The sequence below is a fragment of the Salmo salar genome, chromosome 03 (assembly GCF_965601325.2).
Source record: "Salmo salar chromosome 03, fSalSal1, whole genome shotgun sequence".
Classification (NCBI taxonomy): Eukaryota; Metazoa; Chordata; class Actinopteri; order Salmoniformes; family Salmonidae; genus Salmo; species Salmo salar.
In genome coordinates this window covers 69,402,643-69,425,738 of record NC_138293.1, presented here as the reverse complement: position 1 = coordinate 69,425,738, position 23,096 = coordinate 69,402,643, and the positions used below count along the sequence as shown (strand labels likewise).

General features: G+C 47.2%; 1 protein-coding gene across 17 annotated transcripts in view; it reads left to right on the top strand.

Moving 5' to 3' along the window:
* The window catches only part of nfixb (nuclear factor I/Xb), a 152,230-nt gene that overhangs the window by 106,375 nt on the left and 22,759 nt on the right, over positions 1–23,096 (top strand). For all 17 annotated transcript variants that reach the window (XM_082971427.1, XM_082971422.1, XM_082971426.1 and 14 more), the window contains one exon: positions 21,926–21,988. In XM_082971427.1, the coding sequence (XP_082827553.1) occupies positions 21,926–21,988 (63 nt within the window). The remainder of the gene's footprint in view (positions 1–21,925; positions 21,989–23,096) is intronic.

Here is a 23,096-nt window from a genome sequence, read left to right as displayed (position 1 = left end):
TTCCCCATGCTGTTGTTAATGGGACAGTAGGTCAGTTCTATAGATTCCCCAGGCTGTTGTTAATGATACAGTAGGTCAGTTCTATAGATTCCCCAAGCTGTTGTTAATGATACAGTAGGTCAGTTCTATAGATTCCCCATGCTGTTGTTAATGATACAGTAGGTCAGTTCTATAGATTCCCCATGCTGTTGTTAATGGTAGAGTAGGTCAGTTCTATAGATTCCCCATGCTGTTGTTAATGGGAGAGTAGGTCAGTTCTATAGATTCCCCATGCTGTTGTTAATGGTAGAGTAGGTCAGTTCTATAGATTCCCCATGCTGTTGTTAATGGGACAGTTGGTCTGTCCTATAGACATGCACACTGTAGTTTTACTGAAGGATCGTCTTGCTTCATGGACCCACACACACACACACTCACACACATACTCCTTTGCCTTCGACTTGTCATTGTGTCTTAAATCTGTTTCCGCTTCATTCTGGGTGTGAGGCGACAAGAGGAGGCGCGCTCTATAGACGAAAAGGGGCTGAAAATAACTGCTATTTGTTTGCGTATATCAGACAGGCTTAAAAGGCACCCGCTCCTCAACTCCCTCTCAGAGCAGGAGAAGGATGAAATATCCCCCACTCTGTGGTAACTAACCCGTGGGAGGTGAGCTTGGTACAGTAAGCCGTGAAAGGGGGAAATGAATGGCATAAATGCCTGTTTAAAACACGTGAGGAGTAGATACATTTGAATAAGCCCACTTTCCTTGAAAACCTCTCCATGAAATATGTGTTCCTTTTCATTATACAGGAGATATGTGTTTACACCTCGTCAAACTCCATAACTACGGTAACATACTGTACATTATCTGTGTCAATGTGTGTGGGCACTGTTGGTGTTTGTGATGATAACGAGAGTGGGTGTTGAGTTCTAGAATGTATTGTTAAGGTTGACTATTGTGGCGGATATGTGTGTAGGACAACATGCTGACCACAATAGTATTAAACATAGCAATATGTCCCAATGAACACACCCGAACACATGTAATGCGTATACACACACACACACACACACACACACACTGCAAACTAACACACGCTGTGGTGTCCTGTGCCTGTGTGGCCCAGTGCTGGGATGCAGAGTGAAGCAGGAAATGTGTGAGCCATGAAGGCATGTGTTTATGCTGGCTGCAGCCGGACATCGCCAGCCAGAGGGAAAACAGACACTAGCAGCGCTCTCCCCTTCTCCTTTCTCCCTAGTCCTTCTAGTCAGAGACGACCTGTTCCCTCTTTCTTTTCTCCCGTCTCTCTTAGAGAGAATTATTTTTCTCCCTTCTCTCTTAAAGAGAATTCTTATTTCTTCATTTTCTTCACAAAATAGAGGCCATCTGGTTATATAGATGAAGCTAATAAAGCTGCAGTTGCATGGCCATAACACATTACTGACTGTGTAGTAATTACAGCCATTGTTTTGTTTTTGTAGGAAGTGAACTTGACTCTTTTGGCCACCTCACTCACTGGTGTTGGCCACCACCCTGCATTAACAACAACACACTTCCATGGTGTCTCGCTAAACAGTTGAATGGGTTTCAGCGTTTCTCCGCTGTAACACGCAGCAATAAACATGACCTGCTGTTTCCCAGGGCCAGTGATGGTGTGAGATGTGTCTGGGTGGTAGAGCTCAGCAGAGTGTGTAGAGGGGAGGGGAGGAGAGGAGAGGCAGTGTGAGAAAGGCATGGAGGGGAGCAGTGTGGTGGTGGGACTGGGGGGCAGCGTGGGCCAGCTGGAAGTGTGCAGTCAGCACAATGTGGTTTTCCAGTTCAGCTCAGTCTGGGAAAATCCATTGCTCTGTTTCTCGTTTAGCCACTAAAGGAACGGCGCTCTTAGACACCCGGCGAGGGAGCGAAGGAGAGAAAAAGAGAGAGGGAGGAATAGAAAGAGAGAGAGAGAGAGAGAGAGAGAGAGAGAGAGAGAGAGAGAGAGAGAGAGAGAGAGAGAGAGAGAAAGGCAGCGATGAGGTTATTCTATTTGATTCTGTGTTTTAATGAAACAGTTTATAAGCTGCTGGCAGAACAAAGTGTTGTCGTTCAGTAAAGAAAGGAGGAGGGGCTGAGGGGCCTATTAGAGGTAATGACGCTGATTGAACGGTTTGATGGTCGTCTAAGTTGAATGAAAGAAAAGACCGTCAGGATACAACTAAAGCCCCCAATAGTCTACTTCATCCTAAGCACAGGCACGTTTTGACCCAAGTACTCCCTTGTTCTTCTCAGAATCACTAACACACTGCTTTTCTTATTGAGTACGTCAAAGCGAGGCGCCTCTCATCCACTGCTATCTTGCTCTAATAGCGTACACCCATTGCGGTCAGTGGGAAATTGGTCCATGCACCTGATCCCTGTGGGGATCAGCTGGAGAGGAGACAGTCTGCGGCCATGCAGTGGTGGTCTATATATGGTCTGCATGGTCAATGTCAGTGGGGTCTGCGGGGCTAAGTCTCAGTGAGCGTGTGGATCTGTGTGATTGAGTGATTGAGTGCTTAGTGTTTGAGCTGACAGCCTCAACATGTTAATCCTCCACCACTCCACACAGCAGCTCTTCCACAGTAGAGTAGGGGACAGCTAGGAGGATTTCAGTAGTGATTCGTCAAAAAGCTCCTTAATGATTTAATCAGTTGAGATTCATTTGCTGTAATACTCAGGGTGTGTACACACTCAGGGCTGATGTGAGAGTCGTGATTATGGCGTTGGATTAAAGACAGGGTTGTGCTTTTCTGATTGGGGGCTGGGGCTGTGGTGGAGGGCAGCCAGGCTTGTTTGGAATTAGATGATCCTTTGGGTTTGAGAGGGGATCCAGGATCCACTCTGGCCCAGGCCCTCTTGCACGCAATGTTATGAATTACCTTCACTTTTTGGAATGGCAAATATCCACTTGCTGTGATTTAGGGTGTTGATGCTCGAAAAGTACAAATGTACCAAAAAACTGATAATCTCAAATAGCTCAGTCACACCCCTGCCTCATATTATCTCTCTCTCTCTCCCCTATATATCATCTCTCTCTCTCTCTCTCTCTCTCTCTCTCTCTCTCTCTGTCTCGCTCTACGTATCTCTCTCTCATATATATATATATATATATATATATATATATATATATATATATATATATATATATATATATATATATCTTTCTTGTTCTATTACAAACACACACACCGACTCATTGGATCAGCTGGTTGCTCTCTGATAGCTGGTCAATAATCTGCTCTGACCCCGTGTCCTGTCACTCTGAGCTCTAAAGCCACAGGTCTTAAAGGGCCTCTGTCTCTCTCTGTCTCTGACCCCAGGTCTTAAATGTGCTCATCTCTCTGGGGCCTCTGTCTCTCTCTGTCTCTGACCCTCCCTGGGGCCTCTGGATCTCAGCCAACTCTCAGAAATACCGACTGCTTTGGCCTGGATCATCAATACTCCCAGTTTACTATGTTAGCAGCACGTGGTAAATGTTTCAGTCAACTCCTATGGAAAGTCTTCTCCTCCGCCCACGCACTACCAACCTTTGATCCTGTTGGTCAGGATAAATGTTCCCTGCCCTGTGTTGCCATTGGACTGATTTATATATGTTGAATGTAAAGGGCCCTGCTGACATAGAAGAGAAGAGTTTACCGTTTGAAGACAAGTCTCATTCACCACTATTCTAACGTTGAGGATCAAGTGAACGGTACAGAGGATTTGGAAACGATGGCTAAAAACCTTCATTGAGGCGTGAGAGAAGAAGAGGTGAAGGAAGAAGAGAAGAAGGGAGGAAGAGCCTGCATGGAAAGATCCAGCTTTTCATATCGCACCAATTAAAGGAACATTCAGGAGCCGGTTTCTGCTGAAAGCTTTTCCAGACCTTCCTCTCTCTTTTTTTCCATTTCATCTTACGATCCCAGTGGGGTGACTATCGGTGAGGTATTTCCTGCAGTAAGTTTTCTTCAAGCTCTCTCTCACCCTGCCCTGGGAGCTGTGAACCGGCGCAGGCGCCCAGACTGCTATAGGAACAGTCTCCAGCCTAGAGAAACACAAGCTCTCTTCACTCACGTCCTGAACCCTCCTCTCCACAACCAGACAGAGACACAGCCAGTCCTTTATTCTCTCATTCCGCCACGCTAGAGAAGGACCATGAGATGTGGCGTGGTCCTCATTGGTTTGGAGATTGGGAAGTGTATGACTTATTCAGTTCCAAATGAATAGATCCTCTAGTCTCTTGCTCTGGCTCTCTGTCTAGTGCTGCATGGGAGGAATCACTTCAGCTAAAATCATCTTCCCCTGCTGTGAGATGTTTGTTGACATGAGGACAATATGTGAAAAACATACTGTACTTGCCTTAATGCCAGTACTTGCTTGTAATTTGTGATGTGAAATCCCCCCTACATTCTCCCATCTCCACCTTTCATCCAGCAAGTCTGTCAAAAGAACCCGGTTGACCTATGGCCCCCATGGATTGATGAATGCTCCAGATGCATGGAGATCTCCCAATGAAACCGTTTTTCCACGGCTCATAAAGGCATAAAGGGATAACAGGAAGTGAATTGGAGAGCGGAGGACAGCGGGACTCTTACCATTGAATGGATCTAAGTGCAGATCCCTAGCGGCCCCAACATAGAGCCAGGGGGGACGCCAGGTTTTTGTGTTTTAGTAGCACTGGCTGATATGTTGGATCCATCTCCCTCCATATGTCCTGAGAGTGCCTCTGGTTCCCCCTCTCTCTGGGAAGAGGACCACCAGCCTCCCTGTTCACCTTGGTCACAGGCTCAGCCTCTGCGAGGAAGGACAACTGACTAGCTATCAGTCATTTGTACTCAACAGCCAGGGCCGTTATTTTACCAGGGCCGTTAGTTTCAGTCCCGCCGCTCCTCTCCTCCCCAGCCAGAGAGAGGTAGAAAAAAAGACACTATTAGACTGGAGTCCATCCTGTGTTTACATGAGATGGGAAACAGCTATGGACTTTTTTCTCCTTTCTTTTTCAGCTCCTGCATTTTTGTGTAGGTGTGGTGAGAAGCCCACATCTGCAGTTTTGAGCGGCGGGATTTGAAACTCAAGCAAAATATACAGGAGGGTTCTTTTCATCAAGAGCGCTTCCACAAACAGAAAAGAGAAAGAGACAGGGAGATGACCATTAGTCTGTTCTTTCCTTAATTCCACCGGAAGTTAAGTGGAATCACGTGTTAGCTGTGGTTGAGGAAAAACAGAGAAAAGAGAAAGGAAGGAAAGATCTATTGAAGAGCACGATGAGGAGGAAGATAAGATTGATGAGGGGGAAGTAGAAGGTTTGATAGGTAGTGGGGATTGGGGACAATACAGAGTCCATTTCATTTCATTGCATCATCATTGTCATCCCAGCATGCATATACCTGCTGATTCTTTGGTCATAGACTCTGTACACTCTTAGAAAAAAAGGTGTTATCTAGAACTTAAAAGGGTTATTCGGCTGTTCCCATAGGATAACCCTTTGAAGAACCCTTTTTGCTCCCAGGTAAAACTCTTTTGGTTCCAGGTAGAACCCAAAAGAGTTCTAGCTGGATCCAAAAGAGTTTTACCTGGGAGCAAAAAGGGTTCTCCCATGGGGACGGCCAAATAACTTTTGGATCCCTTTTTTCTAAGTGTGTAGCATCCCTCTCTGTTCATTTTATTGGTGGTCTGTCCCCAGCCACAGTGGAGCCAACCACCACCCATTACATATCCACAGACGCCTCTGCAGCGGTTTTACACGACCACTCCAGCTATCAAACTAGTGCATATGATCATCACTCCTTTCACCGTCCTTTTGTTGATTGGCCACTCCTTGGACGGCAGCCAATGGGAGCGATGGGGTGGTCCAGGCCACAGTGAGAGGGATGAGGGGTTAACCAACTACGGTGAGTGGCAGCCCGTGTGCCGCCCTGCTCTCTTCTTTGCCCATCCTTGAGCATGCCCTGCAGGCGGCCTTCTAATCCAGAGCCAGCAGTAGTATGGCTCCTGGTGCCAGTGGTAATGAAGTCCTGATTTGATTATGATGTGTAATGGGCATAGCAACAGACTGTGGCCGGCTTAGTTTGGGCTCCCCTTACAGAACTAGAGCCCTGATGTTCTGTTGTTACACTGAGGGCTCAGATCACACACAAACCACAAATACACACACACACACACACACACACACACACACACACACACACACACACACACACACACACACACACACACACACACACACACACACACACACACACACACACACACACACACACATGCACAACCATCCTCTTTCACAAGTGGTGTATCAAGCAGTTTTAAATGGTTTTAGCTGTAGACTACACACTCCATCCTCTAGTGTTCACACCATGGAATGGCTGTGTGTTCGTGTGTGGTATTGTGTTGAGTGTATGCTCATGTCTCTGTGTGGACATCCAGTATGTTTGTGTTTTGGCCCAGAGGGTCAAGCTTAGTTAGCATGATGACCGTTGTAATGGACTGATGATAAATCCAGACAAGGTTTTCTTGGATTTCCTTTCTCCTCCATGGTTTGGCCAGCAGGGCATGTCCTGGGCCGTGTCCTGGGCCGTGTCCTGGGCCGTGTCTATATGTGGAGGGAAAGTGGGTCACCATCACTAGCTCCAAACCCGGGGAGGCTGGTGGGAGGAGCTATAGGAGGCTCATTGTAATGGCTGGAATGGAATAAATGGATCAAACGCATCAAACATATGGAAACCATTGCAGCCAGTAAACACATGCAGTGATGAGCCAATGAGCCCGTCCTCCTATAGCTCCTCCCACCAGCCTCCACTGCTCCAAACACACTGATAACTACAGAGAAGCTACAGGGACGAACCTGTTGTGTCTTTCTCTCTCCCCTTCATCAACTCTCCTCTCTTCAACTGCCCCCTCCTACCTTCTTCCTCTCCTCCCATCCCCATTTCTCGCAAGTCCATTTTGTCTGTTTTTCTTTCCCCTCCGTATGTTCTGTTTTTTTCCTTTTGCAATTACAGTAATATGTAACATCAGGCGTGGTGAGATTTAGGGCTTTACCTTACATAACCCATGGATTTAGCTGCAGGGTTTTAAGGCTTCTCTGAGCCGCTGAGCTTGGGGCAATTGGGCCTCTTTCAAATATTTTCAAATGGCTGAAATCCCCAAAGGGCCCATGAGCATGAGGGATAGGAAGGCTTTGAGGGCCATGATACAGAGGCCATCATTATATTGTATTACCGCCTAGCCTGATCCATTTGCCCCGCTGCACTCCAAAATAGAGTACGCCGGCATCACCTCCATATTAACACACACACACAGACATGAGCAGCAGTGATTGATGAGCGGCGGTGAGCGAGTCTAGCTAGCCTAGCGTTTTCTACAGCCCATCTCCATCCACGTTCTCTACACTTTTCATAGACACTTTTAAAAATACGTTGGCCCTGATCCTGGTAAATACATTCCACATAACTTAAACATTGTGCTAAAAGCATTTCTCTCTCTTTCTCTTAAACACACACATACACTCACACACACTTTTCACCAGAGAGTGCCGAGGATGTACAGTTGTATGTGTGTGTAGAGTAGGCCGACATATGTGTGTTTCGCAAGTGTACAGCTCTTGGCAACTTTTTTATTCATTAAATTTAATTTGATATGACTTTATATTCAACTGAAGTCGGGAAGGGGGGTTCGGGCTTGGCTCTGGATCACCACGCCAACCAAAGTCTGTTTTTATTCCTCCGCTAGGGAGTCCAAACCGGACAGGCCGTAAATTTGAAATAATGAACCACCCGGGCAAACGTGGTGAATCGAGTATGGAGGGAAGGGCACCAAGCAGAGGAATACAGCTGAAGCTGATGGAGAGAGGACTGGAGGGATAGAGAGAGAGGGATGAAGGACGTGTCAGGGTGTTGTGCGGGGGTGGTGGGGAGGAGATAGAGGGGGAGGATACTCAGAACTGCATGGGCGTTATAGGGGATGTTATGTTATGTCACAGGGGGGTTAGTGTTATTTAGCAGGAAAAAGCCTACGTCTTCAGGGGAATTTTAATTTCTGAGATACGAGGTCCTGAGCTGGGGGAAGTTTTAAGATGTAAAGCTGTAGGGATTACGTCTGTAAGAGGGGAGGACAGGAGGGGAGAGAGACAGGGAGCGAGGATGAGGCCACATGGGTTGCCCTCGGAGATGACCCCGGTCAGCGGGGCTCTCAGCCAGTCAACACTGGGCTTTGGACAGGGGAAAGTTGTGTCTTCTTACTTACAGTACACGCCATGGGAAGATGATGTGGAGATTAGAGCAGCAGGACCACTGGGCAGCAGCAGCAGAGCTAGGCAGGCTAGAGCATCTAGAGCCACTGCTCACGGAGCCACATAGGGAATATACTGTAGTAGAACACAGGGAATATACTGTAGTAGAACACATAGGGAATATACTGTAGTATAACTATTTGTTGATGACATTACTGGACTGATTAAGACTATGAACCATTTTGTCTATCAGACTACGTTCAGGCCCATTGAAGTGAGCAGTTTGTACAGTATTAGTGTGATTCAGTGATTCAGTGCAAGTGCTATACACTATGCAGGTATCACATTACATACAACGCACAGCCTAGTTTTCTCACTTTTTGGAGCGCTTGAGCTGTGTTTTTGTTCTGGTTCTCTATCAAGATTTCTCTCTCCTTCTCTTCCCTCCCTCAAGCCCAATCCCTCCTACAGTTTTTTTTCCTGATTTTCTTTTTTTCATTTTTACTGTTCGTCCTGTGTTTTAACAGGCTTTTGTAGCTCTGCAGCTGCAAAAGAGAACGAGAGCAAGGGAGGGAAAGGGGTAGTTAGAGAGGCAGAGAGAAAGAGAGAGAGGTTGAGGAGGAGGGAAAAGGGAGGGAGCAGGAATCGAATCATGAAATGAGGACCACATTTCCATACCGACTTGAAATGTGGACTTTTCATTTTTTATAGTAGTGGTGCGCTCTCTTTCTCTCTCTCATTCGCTCTCTCTCTCACACTCGTTCTATCTCCTCTCTCTCTCTTTCTCTCTCTCTCCTTTCTCTCTGTCATATTGAAGTGCTCTATGCAGCTGTTAGTCAGTAGTTTTCTGTTTGTTTGTCTCTTACTCCCTTCCCTCTGGCTCTCCCTCTCTCTGCCATTAGCTCATGTAAACTTTGCTTTTCGTCATGCTTTTTTCCAGAGAGGAGTGCCTCTGCTTTTCATTAAAGTCAAAAAAAGCAGATCCCCTTTCACCATGCAGAGCGGACGCCATTTTACCTTGCCTCCTTCTCTCCCCCTCGTCTGAGAGCCACGGTGTCCTGAGCCATTTGTTTTGTCCACGTGGCCCTGAGCAAACTTTCCCCCGCCAGTGTTTGTTGAGCTTTCCGTCATGAGCGTCTTGAATTGATAGGGCTCCCTCTGTGTTGTGGCCATTACGACACACACTCTCTCTCCTTGTATGATAACATAGCCGACCGCACGGAGGCCCAGACCCCATCCAGCTCCATCCAGCTCCCATCCAGCTCCCACCAGGCGCTGCAGCGCCCGCCGCATGTGTTTACTGTGTGCATTCCTCAGCATGAGAAAACCCTGCCCAGAAATGGCCCACAGAAACACCAGGCAGGCTGGCACCCTCTGGCTGGGCTCTCTACAGGGAAGGTCCCTGAGTGGTGAAAAGTACGACAAGCCATGCAGCTCTGACTGAGGAGGCTCTCTGTGTGATCCCAATGTAACAGAGTGGCAGGTGAACTCTTTATGCCCCTCTCTGTCCCCTTTACTTCTCCTAACAATCCCTCACTAGTAAAATACAAAAGACATGATTTTGCCGACTATTGTGTGGAAAGCTTTCTTTTGCTGTGCCCTGCTATGCAGTGTAGTGCCATCCTGTGCAGACTCGTGCTGTGCTGTGCCTCAGCTCCACTGACAGTAGACAGTGTGGACACTCTGACAGCCAAGATTGAGACCAAACACGGGCTCATGGGAAGGCATGTTGAGCCCTCGGGTGACTGAAGGCAGGGCTGGCTGTCACATGTTATTCTGAGGCCTCAAAACAAACAAACACACACACACTATGGGTCCCTGGGGATTGTGCACAGTGTGGACCTGGCACAGGTTGTGTGTAGCGCTCCATTGCACTTGCTCCTGACCTGAATTCACAGACGGCTAGAGGAGCCCCCCAGGGACCACCAGGCTCATCCGGGGCCACAGGAAGTATAGCAAGAGACCAGGCAGAATGGAGTTATTTTATCTCCACTGGATTCTCTTGGTTCCTTTAACTGCCTCTCCCTTCCTCTCTCTCCCTTATTGTCATCTACCGTCATTTTGTCTGCTCCCTCCCTCCCTCCCTCCCTCCCGCCTTCCCTCTCTTTCTTTCTCCTTCCTTCCCTCCTGCTTTCTCAACCTTCCCCCATCTCTCTCTCTCTCTCTCTCTCTCTCTCTCTCTCTCTCTCTCTCTCTCTCTCTCTCTCCCACTCTCCCTCTCTCCTCATATAAAGCTGTTTTTCATAAACCCCTGGCTGCAGCAGAGATCCCAGAGGCGTAGTGTGAAACACTAGACTTTTCTGAGCTGTTGCCAGACAGATGCTGGCTCCTCAGGTCCTCACTAGCAGAACCTTCATGCTTCTCCATTTGACATTTAGGGTTAGCCTAGCCTAGCCCTGCCCTGCCCTCTCACTGGTTCAGTACTGTTTCTCCCTCCTACAAAGGAAAACTATGGGATCCCTCTTTTGTTGTACGAGAGAGGCTCTCTAATCTTTCGTTTACAGCTTTTCTTCCCTTCTCTTTCTCTTTGTCTCCATCTCTCTCTTTCTCTCTACAGTTGAAACATGGTAGAACATGTCTGATTTGAAGATGAAGTGGTTCAAGAGATGATGATGGTGATGATTGATAATAATTTGTTATACATATTATATTGTAAGTGGATTGTCATTGATAATCTCTTATTATTGAGGTGATTTTCTGAGACCGAGGGAAGCAGGAAGGTATTACAGTCTTATCTGGGTTAATAAGTTAATAGATGGATTGATAGATGGAATAAATCTCCAATTATTGGCTTTACAATGAGAGCAGCTGAGTGCATCCATAAGCTGAATGATATGAACTAAGCCTTGCAGCAGTACTTTATGAGGTCACATCACTTACTCATTCAGCTATGCATACAGTATACCCACACACAGGCCCCAATCAGTCACCATTTTTGTTATGTCAGCAACATAGCTTATCGAAATCCTACTCAGCTTTGGGCCTGTGCTCTCTGGCTGAAACCTGGGACTTGACTGTAACCCCTGTCCCAGCGCCATTGGCCCTGATCCTGGGCAACAGCTTCATGTGAGGGCAGTAGGCCTGGGCACCTGTCTGTGTGTGCAGCACTAGGTTAGGTGTCCTGGCTGGCCCACATGGCATTTAACCCTGAAGGAAGTCCAGACAGATTGTTTATTCACCTTATCTGCTATGCAGGAGATAAAGCCAACATTGACACAGATAGCAGGAGCGTGCGCAACACACACCCTCCCGCTGACTCAAAGCCAATGACCCTGAGGTCGGGTCAGTTAAGGACAGACAGACAAATGGCGGCTGGGCCCATGACTCGCAGACAGCTGGTGGTCAGAGGTTGATTCTCTATCGGTGCCCTCATTTGTCTGATTGTTGTTTCTCATGGGCTCATCTGTTTCTCGGTTGGCGCTCAATTTTTTCACAGGAAGATTGATTTCGCTCCCTCCTTCGTGTTTGCTGGGAAAAGCCCTTTATGACGGGGACTTGAGTTCCCTGGATCAGCCTTCAGTGTTTGGCCGCTGTTTGTTACTGCTGTGTGTGTGTGTGTGTGTGTGTGTGTGTGTGTGTGTGTGTGTGTGTGTGTGTGTGTGTGTGTGTGTGTGTGTGTGTGTGTGTGTGTGTGTGTGTGTGTGTGTGTGTGTGTGTGTGTGTGTGTGTGTGTGTGTGTGTGTGTGTGTGTGCATGTGTGTGTGTGTGTGTGAGATAAGGGGCTGTCACTGGCCTCTCCTACAATGAGCTGGCATTGACTCAGGAAAGCTGCACCAAGCTCCCTAATTCAACATACTCATACAAATTGACATAAACACACACAGTCATACACTCTGCAGGGCAAGAGAGAGGAGATGAGAGGAGACACACACATTCACACAAACACACTTTGGCACTCAATATGTAGATAAGCGTACACAGACAGATATATTCATACACATACATACAGACGCACGCCTTTGGCATCATCTAGACAGGATGTGGATTTTTACATGTCCATTCATCGCTCTTCTAATTCATTAGTCAGAAAGAGCATTTATGCAGAGCACACATTATTTTTACAGGCGTCATTTATGTGTTTGTGTGGAGTTTTACTGCCCTCGTTAAACACGTCCTCCAAGCCCAGATAGATTTGGGAGCATTTATTTGCATAGTGCACAAACCCGAAATAAATCGTTAAATATTTTTGGCCTGGTGTCTCACTGGATTAAACTAAGGCCCATTGGTGTAAATAGTATGATATAACAGGCTCTTAGAACGTGAATAGAGGGTTATGATCTCATGTTATAACCTACATGGCGTGGTAGACAACCTGGCAGATGACTGCTGTTATGGTATTGTGGTCTCTAAGGCAGAGCTGCACCGAGGAGCCCAACATCTCACCACATATTGTCCCTCTGGCAGAGCTGCACTGTGAGGCCCACATTGTGTTATACAAACATTTTCACAAAGGCAAATAGACGTATGCCCCTGCTGGAAGAGAATGGAATATTCTATTCTAGTACTTTCCTCATGCTTGTTGTTGTTCCTACTGGTAAGACTTTGCCCTGTGCCCGAGGGTAGACTGGCATAAGATGGCGATGGAACTGCTGGCCAAAAGTTCACAAGTTCACACTCTAAATGCTCTCTGTGTGATACCCCCCCCCCCCCCCACGCCAAATCCACACACACACACACACACACACACACACACACACACACACACACACACACACACACACACACACACACACATACACACACACACACACACACACACACACACACACACACACACACACACACACACACACACACACACACACACACACACACACAGCCTGAGTGGCAGGTCAGTCTCTGTGTTCTCTCCTTAATTGATAGGCCCAGATCAGAGCACACCGCTTCATGCATGTGGCCCCAGACACAGGGTCAGATTTGGCAGACTATGACCCTAACACCGGGCCTGGCCCTGTCTCCTGGTTGCTGTGTGTGTGTGTTTTCCTCCTCTCCTCTCCCCTGCAGAGAGAGTTTTGATCATGGCCGTACTCCCTAGGAGCTTCTCTTCACGGGTGCCCACTGAACACTAAACCCACTCTCTCCTCTCCTCTCCTCTCCTCTCCTCTCCTCTCCTCTCCTCTCCTCTCCTCTCCTCTCCTCTCCTCTCCTCTCCTCTCCTCTCCTCTCCTCTCCTCTCCTCTCCTCTCCTCTCCTCTCCTCTCCTCTCCTCTCCTCTCCTCTCCTCTCCCCCTCTCTCCTCCCCTCCCCCCACTCTCTGCCAACAAGTCTCTCTTTCTTTCTCATTCCTTTTATTCTCTCTGCTCTCCTCTTTCTTGGCAAGGCCTGGTGTTCCCACAGCTCTCGCGACCCCCCTATCCCCCTTCTCCTCCATCTCTCTCTCTCTCTCTCTCTCTCTCTCTCTCTCTCTCCTCTCTCTGTCTCACTCTCACTCTCACTCTCTCCCTGGCACAGAGGGTCATCACATGACCCTCACTCCCACTAGCAGACCCACACACAGGCTGTGCCCACACACACCACTTCTCTGTAAACCACACTTTCTCATGTCTGTCATATAGGCCTGCTGCTTCCCTTCTCAATACGTTCCAGAGGGTCACACACTCATACAGTATGTCCATGTAGATTCTGTACACTGTCTATAGGTCTGTGTGTGTCCCCTCCCCCTATCGCTCCTGTTTCACAGAATGCAGTCACATATTTACCTCTCTTAGCAGATTTCTTTAGCATGTGTTCTGTGCCCACTGCCCACTGCCAGTAAGTGACATCTGGTGGCCAAACACAGTCATTACACTTGTTAAAGCATATTTTTAGTAGCCTTATAGTAACAGTATGTGAAATTTCAAAAGGAAACACAAGGGGATCTCAGAAAGTCAGGGTCATTTGAATCAGCACAGAGGTCTATTTATCTATCATATCAAATTAAAACCAATACATCAATCAATCAAGTTAAATGGCCTATGCTGCTCTGTGAATTACTGTCACACTGTGTGTCTGGCTCTGTACACCATGGTTGATCAGCAGAGGGACAGATAAAAGATGAAATCGTCAGAGAGAGAGAGAGAATAGGGAGAGGGGTATACATGGGCAGGACGCCAGCCCCTTTCCTCTACCCTCACCACCCCCCTCTGCACTGCACTCTCCCATGGTTGAGTCCCCTTAGGCCACACTCACCCCCTCTCACCCCCTGGCTCCCCCTGCTCTGTGTGGTGTTGGCACGGTGTGGGTGCAGGCGGCACACAGACGGGCACGCAGATGGGCACCGGGCTACACAGGGCAGCCTCCCCACACCTGCTCCTCATTGGCACAGGGCTGGAGCCGCCACACAGAGCACACACACATATACACACACACACAGGCACACAGGCACACAGACAGGCACACAAACTCACATGTACTCACTGCTACACTCACTCACACACACTCACACAATTTACATGCTTATCTCCTACTATACACACATGCTCTAGAGGAAGTATGATGCATATTTTATACACATTAAGATACAATCTAATATAAATATTAATGTACAGTAGATATATTTATATTCTTACCTACACCAAAAGGGATACATTGTACACCCTCGCAATTAATCACACGGCAACATGCTGTGCTGGCACACAGAGTTACACTCCCAATATTCACCATCTCCCATTTGCAGTACAGACTATTCTCAGCTGTGTGTTTCATTTGCCCTAATACTGATCTAATACTGAAGTCCTGTAATATATTGGAATCTATCTACACTGGCTAATGTCTCCTCTGAACCTGGTGCCCTCTTTGCCCCATGGGGCTTAAACTCAAAGGACCCACCACGGGTGTCCAATGACAATGCCTGCCGAAATATGAGGTGAGGAGGGGGTGTGGGGGGATGGTCAGATGATGATGTATGGTTTTATAAGATAGGAAATGAATAAATAAGTGGGGATTTTTTTAAAAAATAACGTCCAATAAAAGAGCTGAGTGAACATCTGTGTGGGATAGCCTGGGGGATTAGGAGGGGTTGGAACATTTTAAGCGCATTAAGGATTAAAAAAAAGGTCAGAATGTTTAGCAACATACCGATAAACCTCTTAAGAGAAACCCAATTGGGGAGGCTGTGGGGGCTCTTTATCCAAGGGTGGGGGTGGAGGGGTGGAGGACTGGGGGGTGGGGAGGTTGCGGGGGCTTTGCCATTCTTCTGTGCGGGGAGGGGAGACTGTGTACACACACCCATAAACACACGTGTAGCCTATGTACGTTCATGCACTTCAAACCACATGTGCACGCCCACTATCATGAAGTGGAAAGGACTGCTCCTGGATATCAACACAATATACAAGCATGTATACATATTTGGTCAAATACCTTTACTCCACATCTATCTTTTATGCTAAAAAAACATATAGATCATATACCGTAAACATACGTGCTGCTCAAACACATAATCCTACTACTGGTATGTGTTTACATGGCGATTAAGGAAGTGTGCTCATACCAGGCTAGCAAAGATGTTTAGGTCTCTGGGAGCCATAGCTAAACCTAACGACCCAGACTCCCACTGTAGTATTGACCTATTCTAGCTGTATTTGATGTTCACATTTAGGGAGTGTGTGTGTGGTGTGTGTGTACATGTTTTACTATACTTTTTTGTACCAGAAGTCCTCACAAGAATAATAAACCAACAAAAATTCTGAGAATTGAGGACATTTTGCCAGTCCTCACCAGTAAAAAAGCTAATTTAGGCTTAGGGGTTAGGTTTAGGGTTAGAATTTAGATTTAGGGTTATTGTTAGGCTTAGTGGTTAGGTTTATGGTTAGGAGTTAGGGTTAAGGTTAGGGTTAGGGTTAGGGGTTAGGGAAAATAGGATTTGAATGGGAATCAATTGTTGGTCCCCAGAAAAGTCCTTACAAGTATAGTAAGACATACAGTAGCTGTGTGTGTGTGTGTGTGTGTGTGTGTGTGTGTGTGTGTGTGTGTGTGTGTGTGTGTGTGTGTGTGTGTGTGTGTGTGTGTGTGTGTGTGTGTGTGTGTGTGTGTGTGTGTGTGTGCGTGGATGCGTGTGTATGTGTGTTCGTCAGTATGTGTATGCATGCATGTGTGTGAGGAATTCCAGCCGGGCTGCTCCTCTCGTGTCCGGCCTGAGATATATGGGTCCACCACAGCTGGGTTCCCACATGCGGCCGGAGCCACGCCGGCCCACACAGTTTACCGTCAATGACAGGGTTAGGGCCTGGACGCGAAAAACCCCCAGTGTGATGGTGCTCATAGAGAGAGAGGGAAAGAGAGAGAGAGAGAGACTGTGGAGTGTTTGTCTAAAGGTCTCTCGCAGGCGTAGGAAGAGGGCCCTATCATTTCACTGTGAACGGAACCATGGCGCTCTATCCTTAAATGACACAACACCCGGGGTGGGAGAGTCATGGCCCTCGGCCACTGGGAGAACACACACACGAGCTGGCCTCAGATGAGGAGTTGTTGAAAGAGAGAGAGACTGCTGTTTGCCAGCATGCTGATTGTTTAGATTCAGACGTACTATCCTGATTTACTCATGGCCGTCTGTTCTGTAGCCTGCAGCTTTATTGCTCACTGTTGCACTCTATTACAGAGAGCATTATCAGCCTTAGTTGTAGTACTTACTTGTAGTTAGCATGTTAGCTTTACACTTCACAACAGCATATGACAGTATCACGTTACTGTTGATATTTATACTTTGCATGCCTCCTCTGTGCAGTGCCATGTCACACCAACCATTCATCAGCTATATTCCCAGCCGTCACCACACACACACACACACACACACACACACACACACACACACACACACACACACACACACACACACACACACACACACACACACACACACACACACACACACACACACACACACACACACACACAATGGCAGTGAGTCACATCTGGCCAGCTGTTGTGTGTGTGTATGTGTACCTACTTCCTGTCCTCCATCTGGCTATAATATTAATGTGTGTGTGTGTGTGTGTGTGTGTGTGTGTGTGTGTGTGTGTGTGTGTGTGTGTGTGTGTGTGTGTGTGTGTGTGTGTGTGTGTGTGTGTGTGTGTGTGTGTGTGTGTGTGTGTGTGTGTGTGTGTGTGTGCATTTTTTCATTTGAACTGGGCCACTGTGTGACAGACAGAAGCAGAGGGCAGCCGGGTCAACCGAGTCTAATCCAGGACTGTCCTCCCAGAGAGGGAGAACGTGAGAGGGAGAGAGATGGGCAGGGAGAGAGAGCGAGAGAGGGAGGGAGAGATGGGGAGGGAGAGAGTGTGAGAGAGAGAGGGAGAGAGAGAGAGGTCATAGAGAGAGCAGAAATATCTGAGTCAGAGACAGTAACAGCAGTCAGAAACAAAGCAGAGAGAAGAGAAAATAAATAAATACAGAGAAAAAGAGATGGAATCCAGGACTGTTATTGTACTTTAGAAGGAGAGAGAGAAAGCGAGAGAGGTGAAGAGAGACAGAAGTGAAGAGAGGGAGAAGTGAAGAGACTGAGCTGAGCCCTGGCTCAGAGCACAGTAGCCTGCTGAGAGGCCATCCACACTCCTGTCATCAAGTTTGACTGTGGAACCATTGGCTTTATCTCTGCCATTTGACTCAATGTTGATCTTTCACTGTGCCATGTGAAATCCCCTTCCAGTTAATGCACATTACATTAAAACATGCTGTTTGCTCATGTGTGCCTGTAATGCATAAACAAATGCTCTAAGCCGGCTGGTAAATAGGCAAAAAGTGCCTATTTGTATGTACGAGCGCATTCATTTATGAATATGCGCATGGCAAATGAGTCTATTAGACCTGGCACAGTGAGAGTGTGTTTATCATATATTGTTGTGTGTCTTTATGATGCATCCAAATCACAGGTGTGTTTGATTAGTAGAATAATGACACCTACTGTATGCTGGGTCTGCGCTGAAAGCATGTAGGCCCATAGAAATCAGAATGAATAGAAGGGCCTTGGAACCCTGTAACCCTGGCAATTTGACTGATAAACTCATGGGTACGCTCGCAATGACTGCCTGGTATTGTGATGCAATCATTTCCATGGTAATGTAGAATGGTATTTTAAATTATGTTACCTGATGTGGCTCATGCAATGTAATGTATTTTTTTATAATGTCAGTTGAGCTGATTCAAGAAATCACAGCACAGATTGATGGGTACACTTCCTGGTTTTATTTCCTGCTTTGCTCATATGGGTACACTCGCAATGACCGTTAGTCCACCCATTATGTCATCATTGTCTTGAACGGGGACGCCCATTCTATTCATTCCACTTCTGTGTGTAGGCCTACATTCAGTAATAGTAATTTCCTCAGTCTATGGGGTATAGTGTTTTAAATGTATTTAGAGTGTTCTAGCCAGAATGTCAGTACACTGAGTGTATAAAACATTAGGAACACCTTCCTAATATTGAGTTACACCCCCTTTTGCCCTCAGAACAGCCTCAATTCGTCAGGTCATGGACTCTACAAGGTGTCGAAAGATGTCCACAGAGATGCTGGCCCATGTTGACTCCAATGCTTCCCACAGTTGGGTCAAGTTGACTGGATGTCCTTTGGATGGTTGACCATTCTTGATAAACATGGGAAACTGTTGAGTGTGAAAAACCCAGCAGTGTTGCAGTTATTGACACAAACCAGTGTGTCTGGCACCTACTACCACACCCTGTTCAAAGGCACTTAAATATGTTGTGTTGCCCATTCACCCTCTGAATGGCACACATACAGTACACTATCCATGCCTCAAGGCTTAAAAATCCTTCTTTAACCTGTCCCCTCCCCTTCATCTACACTGATTGAAGTGGATTTAACAAGTGACACCAATAAGGGATCATAGCTTTCACCTTCACCTTTCACCCAGGTCTTTCTAATGTTTTGTACACTTAGTGTATATGTACTGTATGATGAGGAGACTTAGTGACAAATGTATGTAGCGTGTATGAATGTGATTGGAGTGAGTCTGTTAATGTGTATGTACTGTATGTCTGTTTAATAGAGTGTGTGTGATGCATTATCTCTCCAGGATGTGTACAGGGGCCCTTGGGGCGACTGTGTGCTGGAGATAAGGGTGAGCAGTGTAAGGCTGGTGTGTGTGTAACCCTGGGAATGGTGGCGTGGTGATAAGCGGCGTGGTGGCAGTGATTCTCCTCTCAGCCCTGTTGGCTTGTAGAGCAGCAGCACTAATAATGGGCAGCCTCTCCATTGTCTCAGAGCATCTCCTCTCTGTTTGATGAGCTCTCCCCTGTTCATCCCCTGTTCATCCCTTCATCATCCTCCCTTTGTTCCTCTCCAGCACCCTGGGCCCTCCAACACACTCAGATCCAGCACCAGGAAACAAGCCCTGCTAATGTGCCATGCAGTAGGATTGGAGGTTCATATACCGTAGGCTACAGTAGACAGCAGCTATTAGAATTTAACTGAAGCTGTTAACACTCCACCAGACCACCAGGGGGCATCAGTTAGATTAGACTGGTGATCTAACAGTGGTCTGATTTAAGGACAGTTTTACCTGACCACATGACCTGACAAGGAAAAACTCTTAACTTAACTATAGACCATAACAAGGATCCAGGGTTTTCCCTTGCCAGGTGAGTAGTCAGGAAACCCCCTGGCCCCTGTCTGATTGGGTGTATAGTCCCCAGGTGGCCAGCAGGTGTAGAGCTGTATTGATCACAGCTGGTGTGTCTGGGGAGAATGAATGAAGCAGATCTGGGCTGTCAGGTTCTATCAGAGTCAGTGTGACCGCTGTGACAGCTCAGCTCACCCTCTCATTAACCACCTGAATGGAGGGGTATCCCTACTGTTGTCATCATGACCCAGACTCTTTTTTTGTACTGTGTCAAAAAAGGAGGTACATAATATATATGTTCAAGTTCAATTGCATATTAAGATGTTTTTACATAGTGAGAGTATGCCCAAATTAGGTTGTATTATTTTCTAAATGAAGGACCTCAACAGACTCAGATGATCCCCTTATCCCCATCCTACAGTTGAAATGTTGGCTTGCACTCTAGTTCACCTTATTTACCTCTTACAGGAATGTAATAATGGTCTCTGTCTGGATGTTTTCCTTATGTTTCCTCCTATTTTCCTTGATGATTTGTCAGTGCGGCTCTGCTGCAGTCGTCCAGTCTAGCTTTTCATTTAGCAGCTTGCAGAGGTCCAGCAGCACGGCAGACAATGACTGGAGACAAACACCCCGGTGGTTTTATTTTCACTCCATTTGCAGTGTATATCCTCTGTAGATCTTTTATCTTTCATACCACTGGGTCTGTGTGGGTCTGTGTGAGAGTGTGTGTGCTAGCGAGTGTGGGTGCGCCATCAACTAGCAGGAATGTATTGGTACCGCCAAAGCTAAGATGGCTGCCAAATGCTAAAATGGCTGCCAGGATTCCACAGAGCGACAGCGTGAGTGAGGGAGAAGCAGAGAGAGTAGAGAGAAAGAGCAAGAGAGGGACTGAGACTCCATTCAGGGAGAGGGAAAAGGAGACTCCTTTTAGACCAAAGTGATATGGCGATTCTGTCCTTTTGTTTTGTTTTTCTCGTCTTTAGCGGTGGGGTGAATGGTGCGGCAGTTTGCTGGCACGTTCCGCAGGACTAGCCTCCCCAAGATGAAGATGCTGAGGGGCTTAGATGGAGCGGAGGGAGGGAGGGGCCTAGTAGTAGGGGTAATGGGGATACTTGGCCCCCACTGCCTTAAACCCTACAGTGCTGTGGGGGTAATTGGCTTGAATGGTATATATGATCCAACCATAAAGCTCTTCAAGGTTGCATTACGCAGCAGAGAAAGAATGGCACCAAGCGGGGCCAAACCAAACTAGCACAGGCCTCTCTGTGCACAGTCGTTAAGGTAAAGAGCTGAGTGAGACGCAGTCCCAATGACGCCTCGCGGACCCGGGCTTCACATTTACACTCCTCAGCTTACACTAGTCATCAGTGTGGAGGGAGAGAGAGGCTGCAAGCTGGGGTTACATGGGAACTTCACCTGCCACACTGTGCCAACAGCCTGCACTCAAACAGGACTCCCTGTGTGTGTAACTTTGTGTGTGTGTGTGTGTGTGTGTGTGTGTGTGTGTGTGTGTGTGTGTGTGTGTGTGTGTGTGTGTGTGTGTGTGTGTGTGTGTGTGTGTGTGTGTGTGTGTGTGTGTGTGTGTGTGTTTGTGTGTGTGTGTGTGTGTGTGTGTGTGTGTTACTGTGGCTCCCTGGGCCTGAGACAGAGGGATGCTGAAGAAGAGAGTGGGGAGAGTAATGGAGAGAGAGAAAAAAGAGAAAAGGAAGGAGTGCCAGAGATACAATGGGGCAAGAAATGTCACAAACACACAGTCGTTTCATCTCTCAAACTGGAACACCAAACCATTCCTCTTTGATACTTGATGCTCTCTGGAGAGAGTATTAGTAGTGATTCCTCTACTGTGAATGGCTCTGGAAAGTAAAGTCTTTGGTGTTTGATTTGCCATTTCATGACTCTAATGTTAAACCTGAGCGGAAATAGCCAACCTTTAATCTAAGACCCAATTCTGCCTCTGGAAAGAAGGGGGTTTAAAATACTTTCCAAAGTGTTTCTATGCCGTCCTCCGCCCACTGCCCCCTCACCTTGGGAACCGTCCAGGCATCTGTCTCCTGCCTAACCTCCACCTCTCTCCACCATCTCTCTCCCCCTGTCTCTCTCTATCTCCCTGTCTCTCTCTCTCTCTCTCTCTGTCTCTCTGTCTCTCTGTCTCTTTTCCACAGAATCCGGACAATCAGACAGCTCAAACCAGCAAGGAGACACAGACATCAAGCCACCGCCCAATGGTGAGTTCACAGCGTGAACATATACACTGTCATTTATACATGCAGATGCATGTTTAAACTCTTTCACACACACACACACACACACACACACACACACACACACACACACACACACACACACACACACACCACACACACACACACACACACACACACCACACACACACACACACACACACACACACACACACACACACACACACACACACACAGGCCAGTATAGAGTGTATAGTGTGTCCCAGTGGAGTTGGGCCTGGGTTTATTATAGTAAGGCGAGCTGATGTTGCTGGGCCAGGCTGTGAGTGTGGCACCCCACTCATAAATCACCCTGACGTTATTGGAAGATGGGAACCACATGGCCGTGCTGCCGACTGGAGCTCTGACCTCATACAGCCGGCCCCGCTGCGGTTAACCCAGGCTGAGGCAGGCTGAGGAGAGGGTGTGGAGTAGGAGCACCACTAACCATGGAGAACCTGGACATCCTACACTCTTACAAATAAAGGTGCTATTTAGAACCTTAAAGAGTTCTTCGGCTGGTACCAGGTAGAACCCTTTTGGTACCAGGTAGAACCCTTTCTATGGAGGGTTCAACTGTACATGGAACTCAAAAGGGTTCTAGCTGGTACCAATAAGGGTTGGTGTATGGGTGTATACACATTATATGGGTGTGTATAAACATTATATGGGTGTGTATACACAATATGGGTGTATACACATTCCTTTACACCCGGCCAGGGACCTATAGACTGAGTGGACACTATAGACTCTACACTACACACTACAGCACTGTTTCTTAGTCATGCTCCTGGGGAGCCAACGGGGGCACATTTGACCTAGCACTACACACCTGATTCCACTAACTAAAGGTTTGATGATGAGTTGATTAGTGGAATCAGGTGTGTAGTGCTAGTTCCCCAGGAGCAGGAAACACTACACTATATCCTTAGATAGAGAGCCTTGGTCACTCTATACACTGCCCACTGCCAGGGCCTGTACACACAACATACACTAGAGCTCTTGGAAAGCTTAAACACACAAATACAATCCAAAATCTATAGCAGTAATGACATCATACATGTTGCAGCAAGCTCTGGCATACTGGATGCCC